The sequence below is a fragment of the Ornithorhynchus anatinus genome, chromosome X5 (assembly GCF_004115215.2).
Source record: "Ornithorhynchus anatinus isolate Pmale09 chromosome X5, mOrnAna1.pri.v4, whole genome shotgun sequence".
In the NCBI taxonomy this organism is placed as follows: domain Eukaryota; kingdom Metazoa; phylum Chordata; class Mammalia; order Monotremata; family Ornithorhynchidae; genus Ornithorhynchus; species Ornithorhynchus anatinus.
The window spans coordinates 42257976-42280701 of NC_041753.1; the positions used below are offsets into that span (position 1 = coordinate 42257976).

General features: G+C 43.5%; 1 protein-coding gene across 2 annotated transcripts in view; it reads right to left on the reverse strand.

Annotated features, from left to right (window-relative positions):
* Nucleotides 1–208: 208 nt before the first annotated feature.
* ADAMTSL1 (ADAMTS like 1) overlaps nucleotides 209–22726 on the reverse strand; it is a 320400-nt gene continuing 297882 nt past the window's right edge. Inside the window, exons 25-29 of one of the 2 annotated variants that reach the window (XM_039910787.1) lie at nucleotides 21505–21685; nucleotides 17628–17835; nucleotides 13243–13352; nucleotides 7625–7845; nucleotides 209–2465 (exon numbers count right to left, since the gene is read on the reverse strand). In XM_039910787.1, coding sequence (XP_039766721.1) covers nucleotides 2359–2465; nucleotides 7625–7845; nucleotides 13243–13352; nucleotides 17628–17835; nucleotides 21505–21685 — 827 coding nt within the window. In that variant the 3' untranslated portion in view covers nucleotides 209–2358. Of the gene's footprint in view, nucleotides 2466–4865; nucleotides 7846–13242; nucleotides 13353–17627; nucleotides 17836–21504; nucleotides 21686–22726 lie in introns of those variants that run through there. The other variant, XM_029055244.2, reaches the window with a different exon arrangement.

Genomic DNA, 22726 nt, shown 5'->3' on the forward strand with positions numbered 1-22726 from the left:
TCATCACCCCACCTTCCTACAGGTTGTAGCTTACAGTACATATAAAATATATAATTTTACCACTGATTTTACAGGAACACAACTGCAGGGTGATAATAAAAAGTCTGTCCCCCCCCCCCGCCCAAATAGTTTTAGCTGGACAACAGAGTATAAAATTCTGAATATTGCACATTTTATACAAGAAATCCTAATAAATATGCACAAAAGATATACAGACATAGAGACTTCTTTATTTTAAATAAAAAGTACATTGATTATTAGCAACACAATTTCTTGGAGCCCAATTTTGAGAGGCATAGGAGAAAGGGAAAGAGAAAGACACACCAATTTCCCTCTTAGCTCTTTTTTTGGAATGGCCCAATAGAGGTTTATTGCTGTCACAGGCTTACTGTAGACCTAGTAAGAGAACTTATTTTTTGGCAGGACTGAAAAAAAAATCTGGAAAACAAGGGTGGTTGTTTAGTGTCATACTCAAGAGTGGAGTGGTACTTCATTTCTACATTGCCAGAGGAAGGCTCTGACGTGATGCACCTCACTCAACTCTGAGACGGTGTCATTGCTACACTTTTGAGTTGGAATCACAGTGACTGCTAAGCAGATGTCAAGTTACTGTTCTCAGATTGTAATTTCTGCTGCAGAGTTAGTTTTATTGACGTTAAGCTGTGCAGGCAATTTGTCTTTCCATCTTTCTGGTCAGTTGCCAGTTGCTGCATTTGTGGCAAAATTGATTTCATAGATGCTGTGCTATAATTTTTTTTGTTAGCAAGAATTACTATAATAAACAGTACTATAATAAACCCTCAAGTCCCAGTCTAGATAGGTAAATTTAAGCCCCCTGGTGAGGGTGTTTTACACTTGCATGGTAAGAGGAGATGAAAATTCCACCTTAGCAGAAAAAAAACAACTGTTCCAAATCCAAAATGTATTTCAGGGTTCTGGAGTGTAACAGCAATCTGCTTTGTCTGTGCCAAGCTAGTTGGATGAACACAAATAAATATGAGTCTAATACAAAAATGATAGCGGGTATAGCTTACTGGACATCACAGTTCCTTCTGACTTCCTCAGGACTGCACATGCAGAAAGAACTCAATGGAATACAATAGACCAGATTCTCCCAGTGGGTATGCTTCTTCTGGGACTAAGGGATCTAAGGCGACCCTTTCTGGTGCATCACTGTTACGGTTCACTAAATGGTGTCCTAGAGACCTGTAAGGGTTAAGATTTCTCCCTAGGCTCTTTCCTTACTCCTTGGGAGGTACTTAGACATTGGGGATCATAGTGCCCTCTGAGTTATCCAGCTTTCCACCATTCAAGCTCTGGGTCAGTGTCAGCCCTGATCCAACCAAATAGAATCCAGATGAAAAGAAGATCAGACACACATAACATTTTAGGATCTGGCATAAAAGGATGGCCCTAATCGTCGCATTTCCAAATCTCTGCTTGTTACAACTGTGCCAGTCTGCTTTGCGGGCCACTGCTGGCAGACCTATCCCCCATTTCTCTCTGCCTCCTTCACCATCCCTCCCCGAACTCCTCTTTTCTGAATAATACTGTACTTCAAACTTCCAGTGTCTCCCTGCCTTTTCCCTACCCACCCCGCATCCATCCAGCTATCAGCTTTAAATCCTGCCCCTCCCTTCCCCAAACATCTGCTGAGATAATGCAAGAGCTGTTTTTCAAACAGGTTTGTTTTCCAGCTCAAAATTCAAACCAACATCTCTCTTCTCTCCCTCTCTGCCCCTCTCTCTCTCTCTCTCTTCTCTCTCTTCCAGCACCAGAGGTGCCTGGTTCTGAGTATGGTAGATAGTTAAAAGACAAAGAAACAGTAAGAACAATTCTGTGTTAACACACATTTCCAGGGAAAAACAAAACACTACTGGCTGTCTGTGATTTCTGCTCATATCACTACATTCTTCCACCTTTTCTTGCTCTCACTTTTATTTTGTTCCATCCCTGTCCACTGAACTGATCAATAACAGTGGATGTTTGTTCTTCTGGGGGAAAATGCATTTGGCTTTACCTTCTCCAGGTTTCTGCCCCAGGGCCTTGGGGGAAGCCTGTGTAGCCAGCTCAGGTCACCTTGGGCCATCTTACTCGGTGGCCTAGACATTGCTTTGCCTTTGTCTTTTTTTTTTTTTAAACGGTTTGATCTCTTGTCTTATTTACCTTCAGGGCATTTTGGTCTTCCTGGAGTATGGAAGGGAAAACTTGCCAAGGCCCTTACAATTAGGGAGAGGGGGAGGGGTGGTGGAGAAGGGAAAATAAATAAATAAAATGAAGAAAGCTTGAGTTCTGTTCAACCTGGTTGCACAAGTCCTTTGCGTGGCCAGAGCAGATCACCTGCCCTTCTCCCCATCTTCACACTTTGCCGCAAGTCCCACAGCAGCGAGATTTGAACTGGTTGAGCTGGCACAGTTTCAGCTGCTTCACCTTCTCGCAGAACCTGGTGGTGTCTCTGCACTCCACTGGTAAAGGAGGAGGGATGGGGAAAGGGGACAGAAAGGAAATGGTGAAACAAAGACAAATTCACAACTCCACTCCTTTGCGTACAGAGCATACGGTGGGAGGGGGTCAGGCCTTGGTTGGGTGGGTTCCCAGCAGCCTAGGATGTTTGGAATTGTTCTTGTACCTTGGCTGGTGTTTGTCTCTTCCACTTGGCTATTTACTGGATGTACTTCTTTTCTTGAAGACCCTTCCTCCTGGCCTCCTGTTTCCTTCCCTCATAGGTAGTAACTGTTCCTCTCCTGCATCCATAGACCACATATAAATGGGGCTGGTGGGAGCCTCATTTGAGATGTGAATTCTTCTCCCAAAGGTTAGCTGGCCTTCCCTTCTTATGGAACCCACAGATCTTAAGGCACCCCCCCACCCCCCGGGAAGCAGGGGAGATGGTCATGCTTTCCCCATGTTACCCCTCTTTTTCCCTCTCTCAGTGAGTGTAATTAAAATATGATTATTGTCATCATTCACTAATCATAATTACTGCAATATTTGTAAAGTGCTTACTCTGCTCCAAGCACTGTACTAAGCACTGGGAAAGATACCAAAGAAGAAGCTTGGGAACAGTCCCACCAGGGGCTCACAGTCTAAAGGGAAGGGAAAATAAGTATCCTATAGCCATTTTAAGGATGAGAAAACTGAGGGACAGAGAAGTTAAGTGACTTGCCCAAGGTCACGCGGCCGGCACGCGGTAGAGCCAGGAAGTAGATCCCAAATCTGCTGATCCCAGGCCCGAACTTTGTCCAGCAGGCCATGCTGCCTCACTATTGCTGAGGGCTAATATTTGTCAGATGTGGTGTGTAGGCACTTAGCAACCAAATGGGAGCTCAAACTTTTTAGAGGACCTATAGCAGGGGTCCAGCCTCCTGCATGCCCTCTCAGATGGGAAGAGGTTTTGGTGTATCTCTAGGGACTTTGGGGGTAACCTTCAAAAAAGTACATGGCAGGGGTTGGTTGTGTTATCTTCCAAACAAATACTCCAACTCGTTTTGGAGGAGAAGCTAAGGGGCAGAAGGGGAGAGAAGTCGGACTAGGGAATCTTCCTAAAGGAGACTATGTTTCCCAGAAAGCAAAGGGAATTTCCTGATCCAAAACAGCAGGAACAGGAAATAACAAGGCCTTTTCCTATATTTCCTGTCTACTTTGGAACAGAAGCTATCAAAGGTGAGCGGGACATTTTGTTCTCGGTTGTTGTGTTCTTTGAGTGGAGTATCTCTGTCATGAATCACGCTGCCTTTCTCTCTGGAAACCGGCCTTTCCACATGGTGAGTGATTTTTTAATCACCTCGTTCAATTTGTCACATTTGTAGGAGAAGCTTGGGTTAGCCAATAAGGGTTTAGAATTCTATGTGTTTCCTTTTTGTCAGTTCATTCCAGTCCTCCTTCTCCTCCTCCCTGCCCTTAAGCAGCTTTCAGTCTAATTGGCAGACTTCTACTTGTGAGTATTGGGCTGGAAAATACTGACCGTTCTTTTAAGATGTATGCTGGAGCACCTAACGCATAGGAAATGGCTCTGAAGGATCTGCTAGCATGCCACTTGTTCCCTATTTTTCGCTCTTGTACCCATCCCCCTCCAAGCAGAGTTGAATCAGTAATAATAATACTGGTACTTGTTAAGTGCTTATTATGTGCCAGGCACTGTTCTAAGCACTGGGGTAGATACAAGTTAATCAGGTTGGAGCACATGGGGCTCACAGTCAAGGCTCTGGTGGACTGAGGACAGAGAAAGTGCGGGGCAGACCTGCCTCGTGACCAAAGTTTACCCCTCTTTTCGCCCCAAGAGCACAAACCTCTGTCTCCATGCCAGAACTATTTTTTATCACACCAGCAGCTAAGGGAAATGGATGAAGGGAAAGAGGAAGTTGCAGTCAGTTGAGTTGAAGTTTCCCATTGGAGTGGGATTTCTGATTCTCATCCAGTTATTATTACTAATTTATCACAAATTAATAATCACGTAATAGGTGGTCTCCAGAGGAGCAAGGGGACTTGGGGACACATGGTAGGGGCAAGGAAGTATGCATATTGCTGATGGCATCAGTACTCCCCTTCCGCTGAGGTGTGGAGAAGCAGAAGTTTGGAGAAAGGAGTCCTGCCTCAAGGTTCTCTGTCAGTTATTCCCTCCCTGTTCCTAGTTGCTTTAGCAAAAGGCAGTGGCCATATGCGAATGGGAGAAGGGAGGAGAGGGCAAATGAACTTTTGGGGGGTGACTTTGTAAGTCAAACAGTTTCCATTAAGATATTCTTTTCGAGGTGGCCTTTCTGGGACATTCATTTCATTGCCAGAAAAGCTAAATATGGACTCCTACATACTGAGCAGAATAACAAGATAAACATTGGCTTTTTAAGAATAAGTTCATACTAGGCTCCTTGAAGATTTCCTTTTTTAGAATAATTAGTCAACGGTATTTATTAAGCAGTTACTGGGTGCAGAGCTCTCTACTATATGCTTGGGAAAGTACACTAGAAACAAAGGCATGGTCCCTGCCTTTAAGCGGCTTACACTCTAATTAATAGAGGCAGGCAAACACCAATTGTTTACAAAGAGTGTGGTGAGGAGGAAGAACAAGAATATAACAGGAAGAAACATGATCATGAGGGGATGAAATATTTGAATGAATGGACCACTGAGTAGACATACATACATAAGTGCCGAGGGTGGCTGCTGGGTTTACAAGACTTGAGCCATTCAGAATCGATTGGGCAAAGTTTCTTGGAGGAGGTGGGAGTTTTAGGAGGGCTTTCAAGGTGGGAGAGCTGTGATTTGGTATATTTTGAAGGGGGAGGGCATTCCAGGCAGGGGAAACAGAATTTCCAAGGGGTCAGAGGTGAGAGAGTCATAAGTGTGATCCCATTAAAAGGTGAGTTTGGGAGGCAATGGTGAGGGTGAAGAGAGCTGAATTGTCAGTTGGAGAGAACCTTGAAGTGAATACTGAAGAGCTGCTCTTTGAGGCAGATAAAAATTGATAGCAATTAGAGGTTTTTGAGGAGTGGAGAGATGTGCTCCTAGTGAGGTTTTAAGTAGGTGATCAAGGGAGCAGTGTGTAATAGAGACTTAGAATAGCTTCCTCACTGGTCTCCCAGCCCTTCAATCCAAACAAGAGATGGGTGACCGGATCCTCTTCCTGAAACCTTACTCAGCACACCTCTCTTCTCTTTGAAAACCTCCAAAGGCTGCCCATCTCCCTCCATAACAAATAAAAAACTCATTAATAATATTGACTTCCTGGTTCTCCCCCACCAGCTTTCTCCATCTTGCATATGGGCTGTCTTCAATCAATCAATAGTATTTACTGTGCACTTACTCTGTGCTAAGCATTATATTCACTTCCTACCAGCTCACATCCTTTGCTTCTCCCAAACTCACCTTCTAACTGTGCCTTGCAGCGACTCTCCCGCCTCCAGCTCCCTGCTCATGCTGTTCCCCCTGACTGGAACTCTCATCCCCTTCAAATATGCCAAATTGCAGCTCTCCCATTTTGAAACCACTGTAAAAAAATCCCACCACCTCCAAGAAACCTTCCCCTGTTAATGCTGAACACCCCAACTTACCTACACCAAACAGTCATCTGTAGCACAAATGCATTTATATCCATCCTCACCCCATATATGTATGTGTGTGTATATATATATATAAATTAATATATATATTAATGATCCATTCAATTATTCATTCAGCTAGTTCATCCTGACATGCTTGTTCTATCTCTGCTCTTTTTCCTATTATATGTAAATCATTTATGTCTGCATGTCTTTTCCAATTAAATTACGAACCTCTTCAGGATTTGTGTGTGCTGTACTCTCCTAAGTGCTTTGTACAGTGCTCTGCATTCATACAGTAGGTGTGAATAAATGCCATTGATTGAAGAATGTCTGCCCTGATGGAAAGCCCAGGTGGGACAGAAGGATCACAGGATTCAGCGGTAGCAAGGCCTTTGAACTTTACGAGTCCAAAATAGCCAAACTGACTGAGCCAGAGGACAGGTATAAACTACACTTTACCCAGGAATGGACTTTCTCCCACGTCAATCAAGCCATATTCTTGGGATGGTTAACTCAGGAGAGAGAAATTTTGCTGCTGTCCCTGCCTCAAACTGTCATCTCTGTTCAAGGAGTCTTCACCATTCAACTGACTCTCTCAAATTTCTGCTATTCACACCTTTCTTTGCTCTCTTCTCCCTTTTCTCCTTCTCCCTTCCCCTATTCTCACACGAAAAGCTTAAAAGCCAGAGTAGAAGAAGGGAAATGGAGTCTCCATTCAGGAACAGAGGAGCAAATTTGCTGGCAAATTTGTAGTCTGCCATTGGCTTTTCACGTTAGAGATGCCATCACCTCCTCCCTGACTCCTCTTCCTGTGGCTGGACAAAGAGCCAATAAGGAAGAGGAAGTATTAGGCACTGGTGAGGGGAAGGGGTTATCCTCTCTATTTGCACTGGGATCCTCAATAAACTTGTTCCACCACTGGCTTAAGAAAGCAAAAACATTACATCCCCAACGAAGCTGGATGTCCCCCATGTTAGGAAGAGGAAGAGGAGAGCATAACCTATTAGCAAAATCCAAGTGAGTTGGATCCCTTAAGGGTTCGAGATGGTGAATAGCTGTAAAGAATGAAAAAAATGATGTTAATGTTCCACAGTGAAATATCAAAACAGTGGTTCCAAAGTGGCCCCGGATACTCCAGAAACTTTATTTGCCTAGCTACAGTGTTTATAACTCTTATTTATTTATTTTTTTTGGCAGGTCCAAACTGTTGCCTGTCACCTGAAAGCCTCTTTGAGCCACAGTGAGAATGACTAATCAGTTAATCAACTGAAGGTTAGTTTGATATGGATTTCAGCCAACAGTCTATGTTTATGATTCCAGCAGTGGCTTTTTCAGCAGAATGCTCTCCCTGGCCCAGGGCTGGGAACCTTAGAAAGCACCTGTCACTTTTAGCAACAGAGTTGAGAGCCTGGTATTTTGCAAAACACATTCACCCATGCAAGAGTTCCTGCAAGAACACTAGACTCCGCCACCTTAAGGAAACCTGTTCCAGAATACTAGCAATGGCGTCTGGGCACTCAGAGCTGCCCTCTGTGCCCGGAGCCCGGCCGAAAATTTGCAGATGCCTCTTTTGGGTTGGAACGTACTGTTTTCACAAGGGGTGATGTTGCAGCGCTGCCAGTTGGCTGGCCTGGGTCTCCAGGAGCACAGATGCTCTGGCACAGGCTTGTTTGTACGGAGGTGCACACACTCCACTTGACGGGACTGGAAACCATAATTCCCACAGGTAGCCGTACACAGAGTCCACAGGCTGACCCGCCAGTGCACGCCACAGGCTTCCGTCCAACAGTTCTGGGTGCTCATGGGCCTGAAAGAGAGGGGAGAAGGGGGATCATCCTCTACAACAACGGCAAGTTTAAATCACCTCTTTCAAGACGTCCCTGCTCGAGGGGTCAAAATGCCTGGTTTCTGATCCTTGGAACGCTCACAGTAGAGACAACAGATACATAATTCAAACTGGGCTGAGTCAGAATGGACCAGAAAACAAAGGAATTGATCAAAAGCCTTTTTTGAATGGTAGTTAGGTGCATTCAGAGTAGAGTATGAACAAGTCTGTAGTTTGAGTTTTCCTTCTTGTGGTGCTAATTTTTGACCATACTGTGTGTTGGACAGTATTCTTCTCTCCTCATTTAATTATTTCCTGATGAGGTACTCTTCCCAAGATCCACCCTTTCCTTTCCATCCAAACCGTTATCACGTTGGTACAATCACACATCCTAATCTGACTGGATTATTGCATCAGCCTCCTTTCGGACCTCCCAACCTCCTGTCTCTCCCCACTTCAGTCCATACTTCACTCTGCTGCCCATATTATCTTTCTACAGAAATGTTCTGGGAATGTCACCCCCCTCCTCAAAAATCTCCAGTTGTTGCCTATCAACCTCAACTCAACTAAAACTCAACATGAGCAAAACTGAGCTCCTCATCTTCCCTCCCAAGCCCAGTCCTCTCCCAGACTTCCCTATCACCGTGGATGGTATGACCATCTTTCCCGTCTCTCAGGCCCACAACCTCGGTGTCATCTTTGACTCATCTCTCTTGTTCACCCCACACATCCCATCCATTACCAAGACCTGCCGGTCTCACCTTTATAATATCGCCAAGATCCGCCCTTTCCTCTCCACCCAAACAGCTACCTTACTGCTACAGGCTCTCGTAATATCCCGGCTAGACTACTGTGTCAGCCTGACACAGTACTCTGATCTCCCTTCCTCCTCTCTCGCCCCGCTCCAGTCTATTCTTCACTCCGCTGCCTGGCTCATCTTCCTGCAGAAACGATCTGGGCATGTCACTCCCCTTCTTAAACACCTCCAGTGGTTGCCTATCAACCTCTGCTCCAAACAAAAACTCCTCACTCTAGGCTTCAAGGCTCTCCATCACCTTGCCCCTTCCTACCTCTCCTCCCTTCTCTCTTTCTACTGCCCACCCTGCACACTCCGCTCCTGTGCCACCCACCTCCTCACCATCCCTTGGGCTCACCTATTCCGCCATCGACCCCTGGGCCACGTCCTCCTGCGGTCCTGGAATGCCCTCCCTCCTCACCTCTGACAATCTAATTCTCTTCCCCTCTTCAAATCCCTACTTAAAGCTCACCTCCTCCAAGAGGCCTTCCCAGATTGAGCTCCCCCCTTTTTCCCTCTGCTCCCTCTACCCCCACCCCACCTCTCCGCAGCTAATCCCTCTTCTCCCCCCTTTCCCTCTCCTCTTTCCCCTCTCCTGTCCCACCCCCTCAGCACTGTACTCGTCTGCTCAACTGTATATATCTTCATCACCCTATTTATTTTGTTTAATGAGATCCCTGATTCTATTTATTTGCCATTGTTTTTATGAGATGTTCTTCCCCTTGACTCTATTTATTGCCATTGTTCTTGTCTGCCTGTCTCCCCCGATTAGACTGTAAGCCTGTCCAAGGGCAGGGACTGTATCTGTTGCCAATTTATACATTCCAAGCGCTTAGTACAGTGCTCTGCACATAGTAAGTGCTCAATAAATACTATTTAATGAATGAACCTCCATATCAAACAAAAACTCTTCATTATTGGCTTCGAAGCTCTCCATCACCTTGCCCCTTCTTACTCACCTCCCTTCTCTTCTTCTACATCCCAGCCCGCACACTCTGTTCCTCTGGTGCTAACCTTCTCCTTCTCATTCTGCCTCATTCTCACCTGTCCTGCCGTCGACCCCTGGCCTGGAACATCTTCCCTCCTCAAATCCGCCAATCACACTTCCCCTCCTTCAAAGTCTTACTGAAGGCTCACCTCCTCCAAGAGGCCTTCCCAGACTAAGCCCCCCTTTCCTCAGCCCCCCCCCCCGTGTCACCTTGACTTGCTCCCTTTGCTCTACCTCCCTCTCCCTGCCCCACAGTACTTGTGTATATATGTACATATCTATAATTCTATTTACTTATATTGATGCCTGTTTACTTGTTTTGATGTCTGTCTCCCCCCTTCTCGACTGTAAGGCCAGTGTGGGCAAGGACTGTCTCTATTGCTGAATTGTACTTTCCAAGCACTTAGTACAGTGCTCTGTATACAGTAGGCTCTCAAAAAATACAATGGAATGAATGAATGAATGAATATTGCTTTCCTATACATTAGCTTGTGGGAAACGAGGGATGGTTTATCAGTGTTGTGGTGCTGAAAGCAAGCCTATTTGATGAAAGTGATGGACTGATCTTCTCTTATTAACTACCAATAGGAAACATTTCTTCTTGCCCTTTAAGATGCATTTTGAGCAAGAATGTCACATGGGATTCACTGGTGTGCAGCAAATGCTGACCTTTAAAACAAACTGACAGATTCAAGCAGTGTGACTAACAAAATATCTCTTCAGTGCTACCGGAAACACTTCAAAGTAACCAAAGACCCACTGTGGTCCTTCAGGGGTTGCAGTATGGCTCTCTAAACTCCCTGACGGAAGGGGGTTGCCAGAGGCTACCACACCACAGATCATTCCCTCTGAGATTACTACTGTGTCCTCTGCCTTGACCTCCCTTAGCCCCCCTCTGCACAAACCTCATAATCACATATCAAGTTCTGTGTCTTTTTAGCATTCTGACGGTCTCTCCCCCTCAGTCGCAATTCTCTTTTTGGCACAACTGGTTGGGTCACTCACCTAGCTAGCTAAAGATTCTGACTTCTGCTCTACATTCCAGCACTACTGAGAGTCCTAGTTTCCCCTCCCCCCACCATTAGTCAGTTTCAAGATTCCAGTTGGCAGGAGAACTTTTTAATAAGAGTTTTGAATTGGGTGTAATTATAAATCATACATATATGGTTGTTACAATAGATTTTCTTGGCAGGAGATAGGTGTTTGTTTGTTTTTTTAATGGTTCTTATTAAGCCCTTACTACGTGCCAAACACTGTACTAAGAACTGGGGTAGTTAGAGTATACACAGATCAGACACAGTCCCTGTCCCACACTAGGCTCACAGTCTAAGTAGGAGGGAGAACAGGTAATGAACCCCCATTTTACAGATGAGGTAACTAAGGCACAGAGAAGTGAAGTGACTTCCCCAAAGTTACACATTAGGTAGGGTACTATGCGCTGGAGTGCATACAAACAAATCCGTTTGGGCACAGTCCCTGTCCCACGTTGGACAGCAGCAGCTCCTTAGAGCACAGGCCTGGGAGTCAAAAGTTCATGGGTTCTAACCCCAGTTTCGCCACTTGTCTGCTGTGAGACCTTGGGCAAGTCACTTCACTTATCCGATTAGACTGTAAGCCCATCAAAGGGCAGGGACTGTCTCTATCTGTTACCGATTTGTACATTCCAAGCGCTTAGTACAGTGCGCTCAATAAATACTATTGAATGAATAATCTGTGTCTCAGTTACCTCATCTGTAAAATGGGGATTGAGGCTTAGAATAGTTCAAATTTAAATTTTTAATGAAAATGTAAGTTCTTTGTGGGCAGTGAATATATCAATTTTTCATTCTACACTTTCCAAGTGTCTAGTACAGACCACTGTATCAAGGTGGGCACTCAGATACTATTTCTTCTAAAGAAAGGAGCTGGAGCATTAATGTCACCACTTACAAAGCATTCACAAGAAACAGGGTGCATCACTGACTTTGAAGACACACGCTCTGTTTCCCCAATGACAGAGTGGCTGAATACTGAGAGAAGCCAATAAAATCAAGTAATGCACCTTATGTTTAAGTCAAAATTTTCTCAATCTCAACAGACCAACCCAAGGTTTGAGCTTTTTGTTGTGTCTAGAATAGGCTATATTTCAGTGCAATGACTAATGAGTAGATCAAGAGAATCATGTTGCTCAAGATTCTTGGATTGGCTCCTTTCTGTAGAAGCAATAGTATCTGAGTGCCTACCTGATACAATGTTCTGTACTAGACACTCGGAAAGTGTAGAATAAAAAAGTGATATATTTCCTGCCCACAAGGAACTTACACTTTCATTAAAAATTTAAATTTAAACTATTCTAAGCCTCACAATAATAATAATAATAATTGTGCCATTCATTATGTACTATGTGCCAGGCACTGTACTAAGCACTGGGATGAATTCAAACAAATCAGCTTGGACACAGTCCCTGTCCCACGTGAGGCTCACAGTCTCAACCCCCATTTTACAGATGAGGTAACTGAGGCACAGTTAAGTGAAGTGACTTGCCCAAGGTCACCCAACAGACATGTGGCGGAGCCGGGGTTAGAACCTATGACCTTCTGACTCTCAGGCCCAAGCTCTATCCACTAGGCCAAGCTGCTTCTGCACTGAACCTCTTATTTACCTGGAGCATTCAGAGGGTCTGCTACTTTAGCCAATCTCAACATAGTTTTGATCTTCATCTCATTTTCTCTCAGAAGTTTACCAATCTTGTCTGTGGTAAACTTTATACATCTTTTGTGCTATTTTTTAAGCATCTATTATGTTCCAGGCACTGTTCTAAGCGCTGGGGCACTTTTGCAACTCTCTTGTGGCATTTGGCAAGAATGGTAATGGTCATAGGGTCTCAACTTGGAAACTTTGTTTTAAATTGAAATTGACTGCACCTTATATCAAGAAACCGATCTTCAATGTTAAACAATATAAGTCTTTGGAATAGCTAGCGATCAACTGGACAGTAGCCACCAGACAACCACAATAGTTAATATGAAAACACTGTGGTAACACAATTTAATCTGGAGACAACATACATGGAATACTTAACCTGAAGTATATTCAAGCCAAGAGCACACGATGTCTAGATGTGGTATATGCTGCAATTTGTTATACACAAATCCTCAACACAACAGTTGTCTGGTCACTGGCAACTACATAAATGTGACTGGGCAATTTTAGCAGCCCAGATTTTTGTGGGCACATTCATCTAACTCCTAGTTGGACCCACATACAAAAGCACACTGCCTGTCCACCTATCTTTAAAGGCCAGAGTGCCTTTTTGACTGGTTCCTGTCCCTCCCACCTCTCCTAGATTGAGATAGCTAGGATATTTGGGTGGCAGTCAGTCATTTTAAAAAATATAAGTAGACTTATAGGTTCTAAGGAAAGGCCAATGAATAATGAATGAATGAATGAGTGTATGCATACAAGATCTACTGTGTCAGTGAGTGGCTTTCCCTCTACAAAGACTGCACTAAGTAAGTACATTTGCAGGATAGATGGAGTGATTGCTTTTTTCATTTCTATACTGTATTCCCGGAACAGAATCAGAGGACCAAAAACTGGAGGGTTTCTGTTGTACCTGGGGAGAGCGCTGCACTGCTCAGAAGACAGTGAAATTCCATCTCGTGTCTGGCAGAAAACCTGCCTGTGTTGTACAGCCAGCCGGTGTCCGACGCAGGGGCCATTGCACTGTGAAAAGGGAGATAGGGTACTGAGTCAGAGTAACTAAGGGTTAGAACACAATTTCTCCTTTCACAGGACTCTGAGGACTTTGTGAGTAAATATGTGGGATCTTTAGCATTGGTATCATTGTAGGCCTTTATCAAATGCTACATTCTGCTGAGGGTGCTTTGGTCATTTGAAAAACACCAGACTATGTCAAGTTGGCTTTCTTGTTTCCATAATAATAATAGTAGTGGTGGTTTGTTCAGCACTTACGATATGCCAAGCACTGTACTAAGTGTTGGGGTACAAACAAGAGAAGCAGATCAGTCACACTCCCTGTTCTGCTTGGAGCTCTAATGCAACTTCTTTCCTTCTTGGATAAGGGAGGAACTATGTAGCTAGCTGTTGAGATTTTTTTTTTTCTGGAAAGATAGCTCAGAATGATTTCTTTTACTGCCCTTGGTTTTGTTTTTTTTTAATCTTCCCTCTATAAGCTGAGCGCATCAAACAGAAGCAGGCCAGAGAGGATGTCTTCCCTGCAGAGTAATACTTTAAAAGTTCCTAGGACGTATAGAAATGAGTAAGATAAGCAAAATGTTACATTTGGGGCTACAATTCCTGAAAACCAATGGGGCTATTCAGTGATGCTTCTTTCAACTGCAAATAGTTTGGTATTTACTGTGAAATAAAGACAAATAACCAGACTTTTCTATTTCCCACTCATCCGCTAGATTGTAAACTCACTGATGGCAGGGAGTGTGTCTGCCTACTGTATTGTACTTTCTCAAGCACTTAGTACCATGCTCTGCACACGATCAGTACTCAATCAATACTAGTGATTAATAGATTCTTGGCTTCATGTTCTCTAGAATCAACTAAAAGCATTGAAATGAGGGTTATTGTTTGTATACTCTCTTAGGGGAGAGGTCTTTCCATTAAAAGCAAGAAAAAAATGGCGGATTTAGGGGCTTTTCATAAGACAAGTGGACAAGGACTAGAGCAGCTGGGTGGTATCCCATTGAGGAAGAAGGGCATGTTAGCATTTTGGCATGGACTCAGTTCTGCTCCAGTCTCCTCGTCTGAGGTGAATATCCAATGGCAATTGCTCAGTAGTCTTAATTGAGCAACTATTAGGGGCAGGGAACATGTCACTTTATTCTGTACTTCCCAGTCGCCTAGTGCAGTGCCCTGCATCAAGTGGGTGCTCAATAAATACTAGTACTGCTATTAAGCACTTGTGAGAGTACAGCAGAATTAGTAAACATGCTCGCTACCCTCAAAGGAGTTTATCAAGCGATCACAAAGACTCTTTGGGGAGCAGAGTAAGGATAAACTCCAGAAAAGCTGCTCGTAAAATGTGTGGGTTTTTTAAAGGTATTTGTTAAGCACTTACTATGGGCCAGGCACTGAACTAAGCACTGAGGTAGATACAAGATAATCAGGTTGAACATAGTCCTTGACCCACATGGGGCTCACAGTCTTAATTCCCATTTTACAGATGAGGTAACTGAGGCACAGAGAAGTGAAGTGACTTGCCCAAGGTCATACAGCAGGCAAGTGGCAGAGCCAGGATTAGAACCCAGGTCCTTCTGACTCCCAGGCCTGTGTTCTATCCATTAGGCCACACTACTTTGAGGATGGGTCCATGTTAGATCAAAAATGTTTCCCTGGAATCCTGAAGTGTTGTATATTCAGCAGTGTCTAGGACAAATGCCCTAACTATACCAAGAGAGAGAGTTTTAGAAAAATGGATTGTTGGGAAAGGGAGGATGGATTGATCTTGGGGGTAAGTAATACTAGCATTATTTTTCTAGAATAGCTGCAGCATTAATGAGTTGGGGGAACTGGGGGAAAATAATTAGCGTGAGTACAATAACATATCTAAACCAGTAGCCATGACCAGTTGCAAGTATGGATGGTTTGGAAGGAATAAACTTTAGAGAGAATACATCTTGAAGCAATATTACAATCAGAAATGATCATTAGAAGTTGAAGATTGAGTTCACGCTAATCTTTTTAAGGATCAATTTCACCGAGACAGGATGAAGTACATAAACAATTTTTCACTCTGTTGGAAAACGATGATTAAAACTGCTCAGTCTGAGCTTAATGCCTTCTTTGGTGAACCTTATGATACAGTAACAAGTGTTGGTGATCCACAGCCAGAATGACTTGTTCTTAATTGTAATTTGATGAATTGCTTGGTTTGACTTGCAGAATACTGACTGGAATTGAGCTTTGACTTGCAGAATACTGCCTGGAATTGAGCTGTTTGAGTCACTGGGAGTCATTAGAACTGTGTCTTTTCAGTTAGGACAAAGCTTATGTTACACAGCATTGATGTAAGGCATGGCAGATGGATTAATGCATATTTGATTGAGAGTGTGCATTACATCATAATGGAAACGATATAAACTACCGAGGGAATACATCCACCCAGGCAATGTACATAGTTGGCCAGCAGCAAGCATTACCCTGTCCTTCCCTCCAGTGCCTAATGAGTTACAAATCAAACTTCTTGGTCATTTCCTTTCAAAGACCACTCGGTTGCTTTTTTAAAAGGGTAGATGCAGTGTGCTAACTGAATAGTCACTATCAAGTGAATGTTTTCTAAAAAAAACTCTCAAGCAAGTTTTAAGGCAACCACCCTCTCTCTCCTAACACCATCCAGGCCCATTTTGCGAAAGTCGCTGAAAACTTTGCAGTAACATGAGTGTTACATGGCTGGATCATGGCTAGTATGTTGGGTAAGGGTGATGTGCTTTCAAACTCTATTCTCAGGTCTCACAAAGGAATTCCAGAAAGGAAAGTATAAATAAAGTTATATGAAGCAAAGGGGCTGGCTTGCCTACATCTCCCAGAGGCCACTGGGGCTGTCTGGGAAGAGTTTGCCTTCTCTCCCAGCACTGGAAAGCTAAGCCCATCCATCTTCTGAAGGGATTTCCCCAAAGGGGGAAAAAAGTGTGTCTACACTCACCTATCTGCTTAAGTGATTCACTGGGGTGGGGGCAGGGGAGTTTGTCTCTGTCTCTATCTCTCTCCTCCCTCTCCCTCAACACCTCTGCACCTTCACTCCCCCTATATTATGAGTTTTCTCCTTCTGCTCAACTAAGAACTGAGCTAGAATAGGCCAGGATGTTTCTTTTGGGGATTTGTCATTCTACTGCCCTTACAAACAAAAGCCTTAGGCTAAAGATGTGCTTCAAGAGCATATTTGTTTTAAAACCCTCCGTATCTCTTTGCTAATCCCTATATCATCCATTGAAAATCTCTCTTGATATTCTTTCCAATTGTAATATTCATTAAAAATATTTTAAAATGTTTTTAAAAGTCACTAAAAATGACTTTGGCTATTATTCTCTTTCGGAATCTATTATACCCAGGGCTTCTGTAGAGCTAGAATCTGGATCTTGGAGTTCATTGGTTGCAGGAATGTTAATATATTTTATACGTTTATTCCTTTTCCAGTGTTAGTCTAACAGTAGGTTCTACCTTAAAAAAAATAATGGATAACTGCTCATAGAAAGAAAGGTCTCTTCTTATTCCACAGCTGTACTTTTATTTTACTTGTGGGGGGGAAAATGGAGTCATCAATACAATTGCCTATGCACTTTCAACAAAATGTCCCAGGAGACAACATGGCATTATGCATTACTGTGCATCTTTGTGAGCTTTCAAAGATGTCTTCATTAATTTTTTTTCCATTTCCTTAGTAACTCAGGATTCACCCTCATGAGTGAACAGTATATGTTCAAAATGGGCATTGTAATACTAGTTTTAGATTATATATGTTCTCCCAGTCTCTGAAATCTAGCCTCTTCTGGTGTCTCTCTCTGTATGGCAGAATGATCAGAAAAAGTGAAATTCTGATAGATGTAATAACCTAGGCAACTGAACCATCACTCTCCCCTTAGAGGAAGTATGAGCTTCTGGCACCCTGGTGGAGTAGTAGGGGATTCCAATCTTTGGCTAGAAAATCTAAGGTCTTATGAAAGCCTCACGGAGTAGGGTGGTGAGGATGCAGTGAGGGGTATGCCACCAGAAGAGGAGTGGACCATGGCAAAGAGGTGATGGGAATGGTAACCAAAAATGATGGCAAGGCTTTTGGGACATTGAGTGTGAGGAAGAACAGAAGATGTCCAAGGGAAGGATTGACAGAAGGTAGAGGATATGGGGAGGAAACAGGAAGGAGACAATTGAGGGAAAGGAAATTAGTGATAAGACTGCAGTTGGCACTTTGGGGTCTTTTGTCTTTAACAAGAGTCAAAGTTTGCCTTTAGATAATATCTGGAACCCTACCTGGCTCCAGGCAGAGAATGCCCATTCCACACACAGCTGCTGGTTGCACGCCTGTGTGTCCACAGGGCGTTTGGCCAACTGGGCACACACATCATTGGCTATGGGTATGGAGATCCCTGTGGCTTTCAGCTTCTGACATGTTACACGCCGGGTCTGGACCCCTCCCCCACAGCTCCGTGTACAAGATGACCAAGAGGTTACCATCCACCTAAAGGAAAAAAAGGGCAGTCATGAGATACGTGGTTAATGTGTAAATTGAGAAGTCATTTCCCTTTGTTTTATGTCTGAGAAAGTTAACAAATCCAAGTCAACTCTTTCCCAATCAATCTCTCTACAATTTGGTGGTGGGGTGGGGGGCAGTTTGGAGAAAAGTGGATTGAAAACTCTCAGGCTTTACCTCCTCCTATTCTTGGGGTCCTTTTCACCTACCCTGAAGCTCTCTCCCTCACTTTCCCCCAATAGCCGTGACCTCTTTTTCCCACCCTTCCTTTTCCCCATCACTTCTTCATAGTTTTCCATTTTCCATCTTCTCACATGCCTCAACCCACTCCACTAGCAAACAAACTTTAATTTTATCCAGTCCATTTGCTGGCAAAGGAGGTAGGAGAAGCAGGGCAAGAGATAACAATCAGTTAACAATGGCTCACTCTCCCTTTGCATCATCTGATATTCAACCCACCCTCAGCCTCACAGCATTTATGTACACATGTAAACTATATATTATAAAATTATTTATATTAATGTCCACCTCCCACTATAGACTGTGAGCTCACTTTGAGCAGGGAATGTGTCTACCAACTGTTGCATTGTACTCTCCCAAGTGTTTAGTACAGCAGTAAATACTGCTGATGCTGCTGCTGATGATTGAGTGCTTACTCTATGCAGAGCTGGGGAAAATATGAGACAGTAGAGTCAGTAGACAGGATCCCTGCCCATAAGGAGTTAACAGTTTAGAGCCAATCCAGGTGGCCTAAGCTTTGGGACTGACCCTTAGCGCAGGCAAGGGATGTCCACAGACACAGCATTGAGTTTGGTTCTGAATCTTGGGGTTATGAAGTCAGTCCTTCAGTGACAGTCATCCACTTTCCTCTCAAGCTGTTGGCCAGTGTGCAAGAGTTCAAGTGGGGCCCGTTTTTTGACTTTTTGGGGTACACAGTGGGAGCACTTAGAAATGAAATCTATAACCAATTTCTTCATATCAATGTCTATTCCATTTAGAAAAGATTTTCTTTCTTGAGGAAGACTTAACAATTTTGCAAGGTTAAAAATTCCTTCGACTTGAGGATCTGTACAGCCCCCAGGGCAATTAGGTTGAAGAAGTCTGCTGCCAAAATGAATTGGAAGTCATTCTTGCATCTGGGTATCAGGATGCAACCTGGGAAATGGTTTCCCAAATGAGAAGCAACTGGCCAGGAAGCTGCTAAGAGGAAAGATGTTGGGAAGAGGCAGAAGAGGCAGTGATTCTCTCTTATGCAGTGATAGAACATCTGCCCAGGTGGCTTTTTGAGGCAACGTGAAGGAAGAAGGGGGAGTGAAATACTGTTTAAACCCGGGACTCTGTACGCCCCTGCTTGTGACTATTTTTCATGATTTATTTGCCCCAGGGGGAGCAATCTTCCTTTCACAATCCCAACCAGGAACCCAGCTTAGAAGTTCCTGCATTCATGATTACTTAGTAAGCAAGTAAGAGGTGCTTTAATACTCCTGGGGGCATTGAAACTCAAGCAGGCACATCCATTAGTATTTCATTTACAGGAGTAAATTAGTCTGATTGGCTGTCGCCATCCCCAAATCAAATAAAAAAGCCCCTGGCAAGGAAATGATCTCTTCTTCATTTCATACAGCTTGGCAAGACAGAATTTGCAGCTTCTTATGTCCCCAGTGAATTTCAGTCCTGCATTTCAATCAACCTCTATTTCCAAATATACATTTCAACAATTTCTCAGGAGCTAGGAGGGAATCACGGGCTGTATTACAACTCAGGAAGGGTATAAAAGGACATTAATCATTCCTGTGGAAATGTTCCCGTCAGCAGGTCAAACTGCTCATATTAATGAGTGTGTTTCATATTTCATTGAGTTTCTCCTGGTTTCAGCTGCTCCTTGCGACTCAGCTGGCAAAACAGTTGCCTTAGAGGTGCCTGAATGTCCTATGGAAATGTAATAAAAAGGCACCGCCAGGTGACAGGGCCTGAGCCAGATGAAGTCGAACCATTGAGCTTGATGCACAACGTGATTCATAGTCCATCCTTACCCTTTGGCAGGGTCAGAGGTCAGCATGTATGTGCCCATGGAACTTGATCTTTACGTAGGGGTACGACTACTTAAAACCATGGCACAGGCACACCTGGAATAATGCTTATACAGCTTCCTAAGATGTGTTGACCAGAAAGAATGCAATAAAGCTGGAGAAGGTGCAGGATCAGCCTCCGATGAGGAGACTAAACCAAAAAGATTATGTCCTTTCTGCCTGGAAAGAAGTGACTGACATTTAAAAAATCCACGAAGGATCTGGTTAGGGCCAAACAGAATGATTTTTCATCCAAATTCCATAACAGGATCGAGGCCCCAAGTGCAGTTTGAAGGAGAAAGGATCAAAACAAACCAACAAAACTAAACAAACCCTTTTCACCCTGTGAATGAGCAACATGAACTGTACCACCACAGGGCACTGAAGGGCTCAAAAATATAAATGGGTCCCAGAAGGCTTTGTCCAAATCCATGAATGAGAGGTCCCAGTAGGGATATTGGAGGAAAATGTCAGGGATGTTAGGTAACCATGATGATAGCTATTAAGGAAAGCAACCACTTGATGGTGTTTACTGAACGCTTACTTTGTGCCGAGCACTGCCCTAAGCACTTGGGAAAGTACAATATGGTGTGCCTTCAAACACCCTTTGTAGTCATTCTCAGAGACAGAATAGTGAGCTGGGTGAATCATTGGTCTGATATGAGGAATCATTTATGCTTTTATGCTCTTAGGAAGAGCAAGAGGTAAACTCAAATTAGAGGCTGTATGTCTTGGAATGAAATTCTAAGTATGTCTTGGAATGAAATTCTAAGTACAGAAAAGTCATCAGCATGACCCTCTGGGGTACTATAACCTAGTTAACAGATTCTTATTATCGAGGGTGGTGGAAGGGACAAAGGTGTGTAGTGTGTAAATAAATGTTGGTAACTAGGTGGCTTGGTAGAAGTTGTTTAAAACAATTAGATACCAGCTCTGGTGAGAAATGAATAGAACAAAAAATATATATACTAGTCATCGATCTTACTGTACCGTGTGAAAACTCAGCATGTAAATAAGGTGATGGCTGCTGAAATGAACTCTCCCAGAAAGACAACTGGAAACCCAGAAAAGATAGGATGAGAAGTATAAAGAAGTAAGTGATGAAGCGAAACCAAGATCATTAATTCAGGTATAGGAAAGCAAACAAACAAACAAGCAAAAAACATTTGAAGTGGGATAGGTGAGTAGGGAGAGTAAATGAAAACAAAACCTGGACTGAAGGAAAGGGTTGTAAGATTATCAGAAGGCGGCAGATAGACAGGAAAGGATGGAAAACAGGGAAGAGTAGCTGAGTAATGAAAAGTATCATCAAATAGGCAGGTGTGGAAAGAAGGGTCTGAAGGAATCCTATACTGTGAGACGTAAAACGAGACAGAATCTTGTGTGCTTTTTCAATCATCTGTACCAAGAAGAGTATTTCTTTTTCAGACTGCTTAACTCCAATCGGTTGATGGTATTTGAGCATCTACTCTGTGCAGAACACTGCACTAACTTCTGTGGATGATAAAACCTCTGACCATCTGAGCCCCGGTGTAGAATTTCATGAGTGAAAAGCACACATGTAGTGCCCAGCATCCCGAGGACTCACCGGGAGGGACAGTCTCTTCTGTTACAGGCAACGGGCTGCACTGCTGGCCTGGTCTTTCCTGCACAGTGGGAAGCGCTGACCTCCGTGCCATTCAACAGACACTGCAGGCGGAGCTGCTGCATCCCTTTGTTACCACAGGATGCCGAACATGCCACCAGTCTGTCCACGGACCACACGTATTCTGCAAGAGTCACAGGGATGCAATGGTCACATTGGAAAATGAAGTGGTTATTACCGATGGCACTTTGCACAATCAAACCTCTTAGTACCCACAGTTTGGACATTGTGCACATACATTCATTCATTCATTAAATCGTATTTATTGAGCACTTACTGTGTGCAAAGCACTGTACCGAGTGCTTGGGAGAGTACAATATAACAATAAGCTGGCACATTCACATTCCCCATCTATAAGCTTACATTCCACTGGCTGATGAGTTAGTGGCATTTTTTAAATCCAGTCAACTCATGGTACTTGCTTTTCTATTAGATAGGGTTTTGATATGTTTTCATAGTACATGGATAATTAAGGACATAGCAATAACCATTCGCCTTTGTTTCCTTTACTATGTACTTCCTATAACTGGAAGGTGAGATGAGGAAAATCAAAATATTTATGCTGGTCTGGTGGTCATCATTTCTGACTATGGGCATCTAGTTATTTGTAAGGCTTGCGTAATAAGACAAACAATTTACAAGCTCAATTTTCTTTCTTCTTTGTGGTTAAGGGCTTTAAGGGTGCACTGGCAATAACAATAATAATAATAGTAAGTAATTGTAGCATTTGTTACGGGTGCACTGGAAATAAAACTTGGCCTTTCTTTGTGAGGCAGCCTTTCCCCTGAGAGACAAGTTTCTTCCTTTCCTGCATAGCGCAATTTTTTTTTTTTAGCATGGCCAATTTATCAGGTTCTTCTTTGAGCTGCACTTAACTGGCCATGACCCCTGTACACCCCAAATTTAAGCATCTAGTTTGATAGCTAGTGAAAGGCCAGTATTTGACCTTAAACTTAAAGTGACTTTAATGGAGATTTTCATGGCTAAGTCAGTCCTCCCTTAAGGGTCACACTTGCTGGTAATGGTGATGAAGCCCGTTTTCAAACAATACAACAGAGCAGTGGGCTCTATAGTAGAGACACCAGCTAAACAGGCACTAATCAAGAGAGGGATTGCTCTCCCCAGACAGAGCAAATGCTCTAAGAAGATCCAGACACAAAGGGGC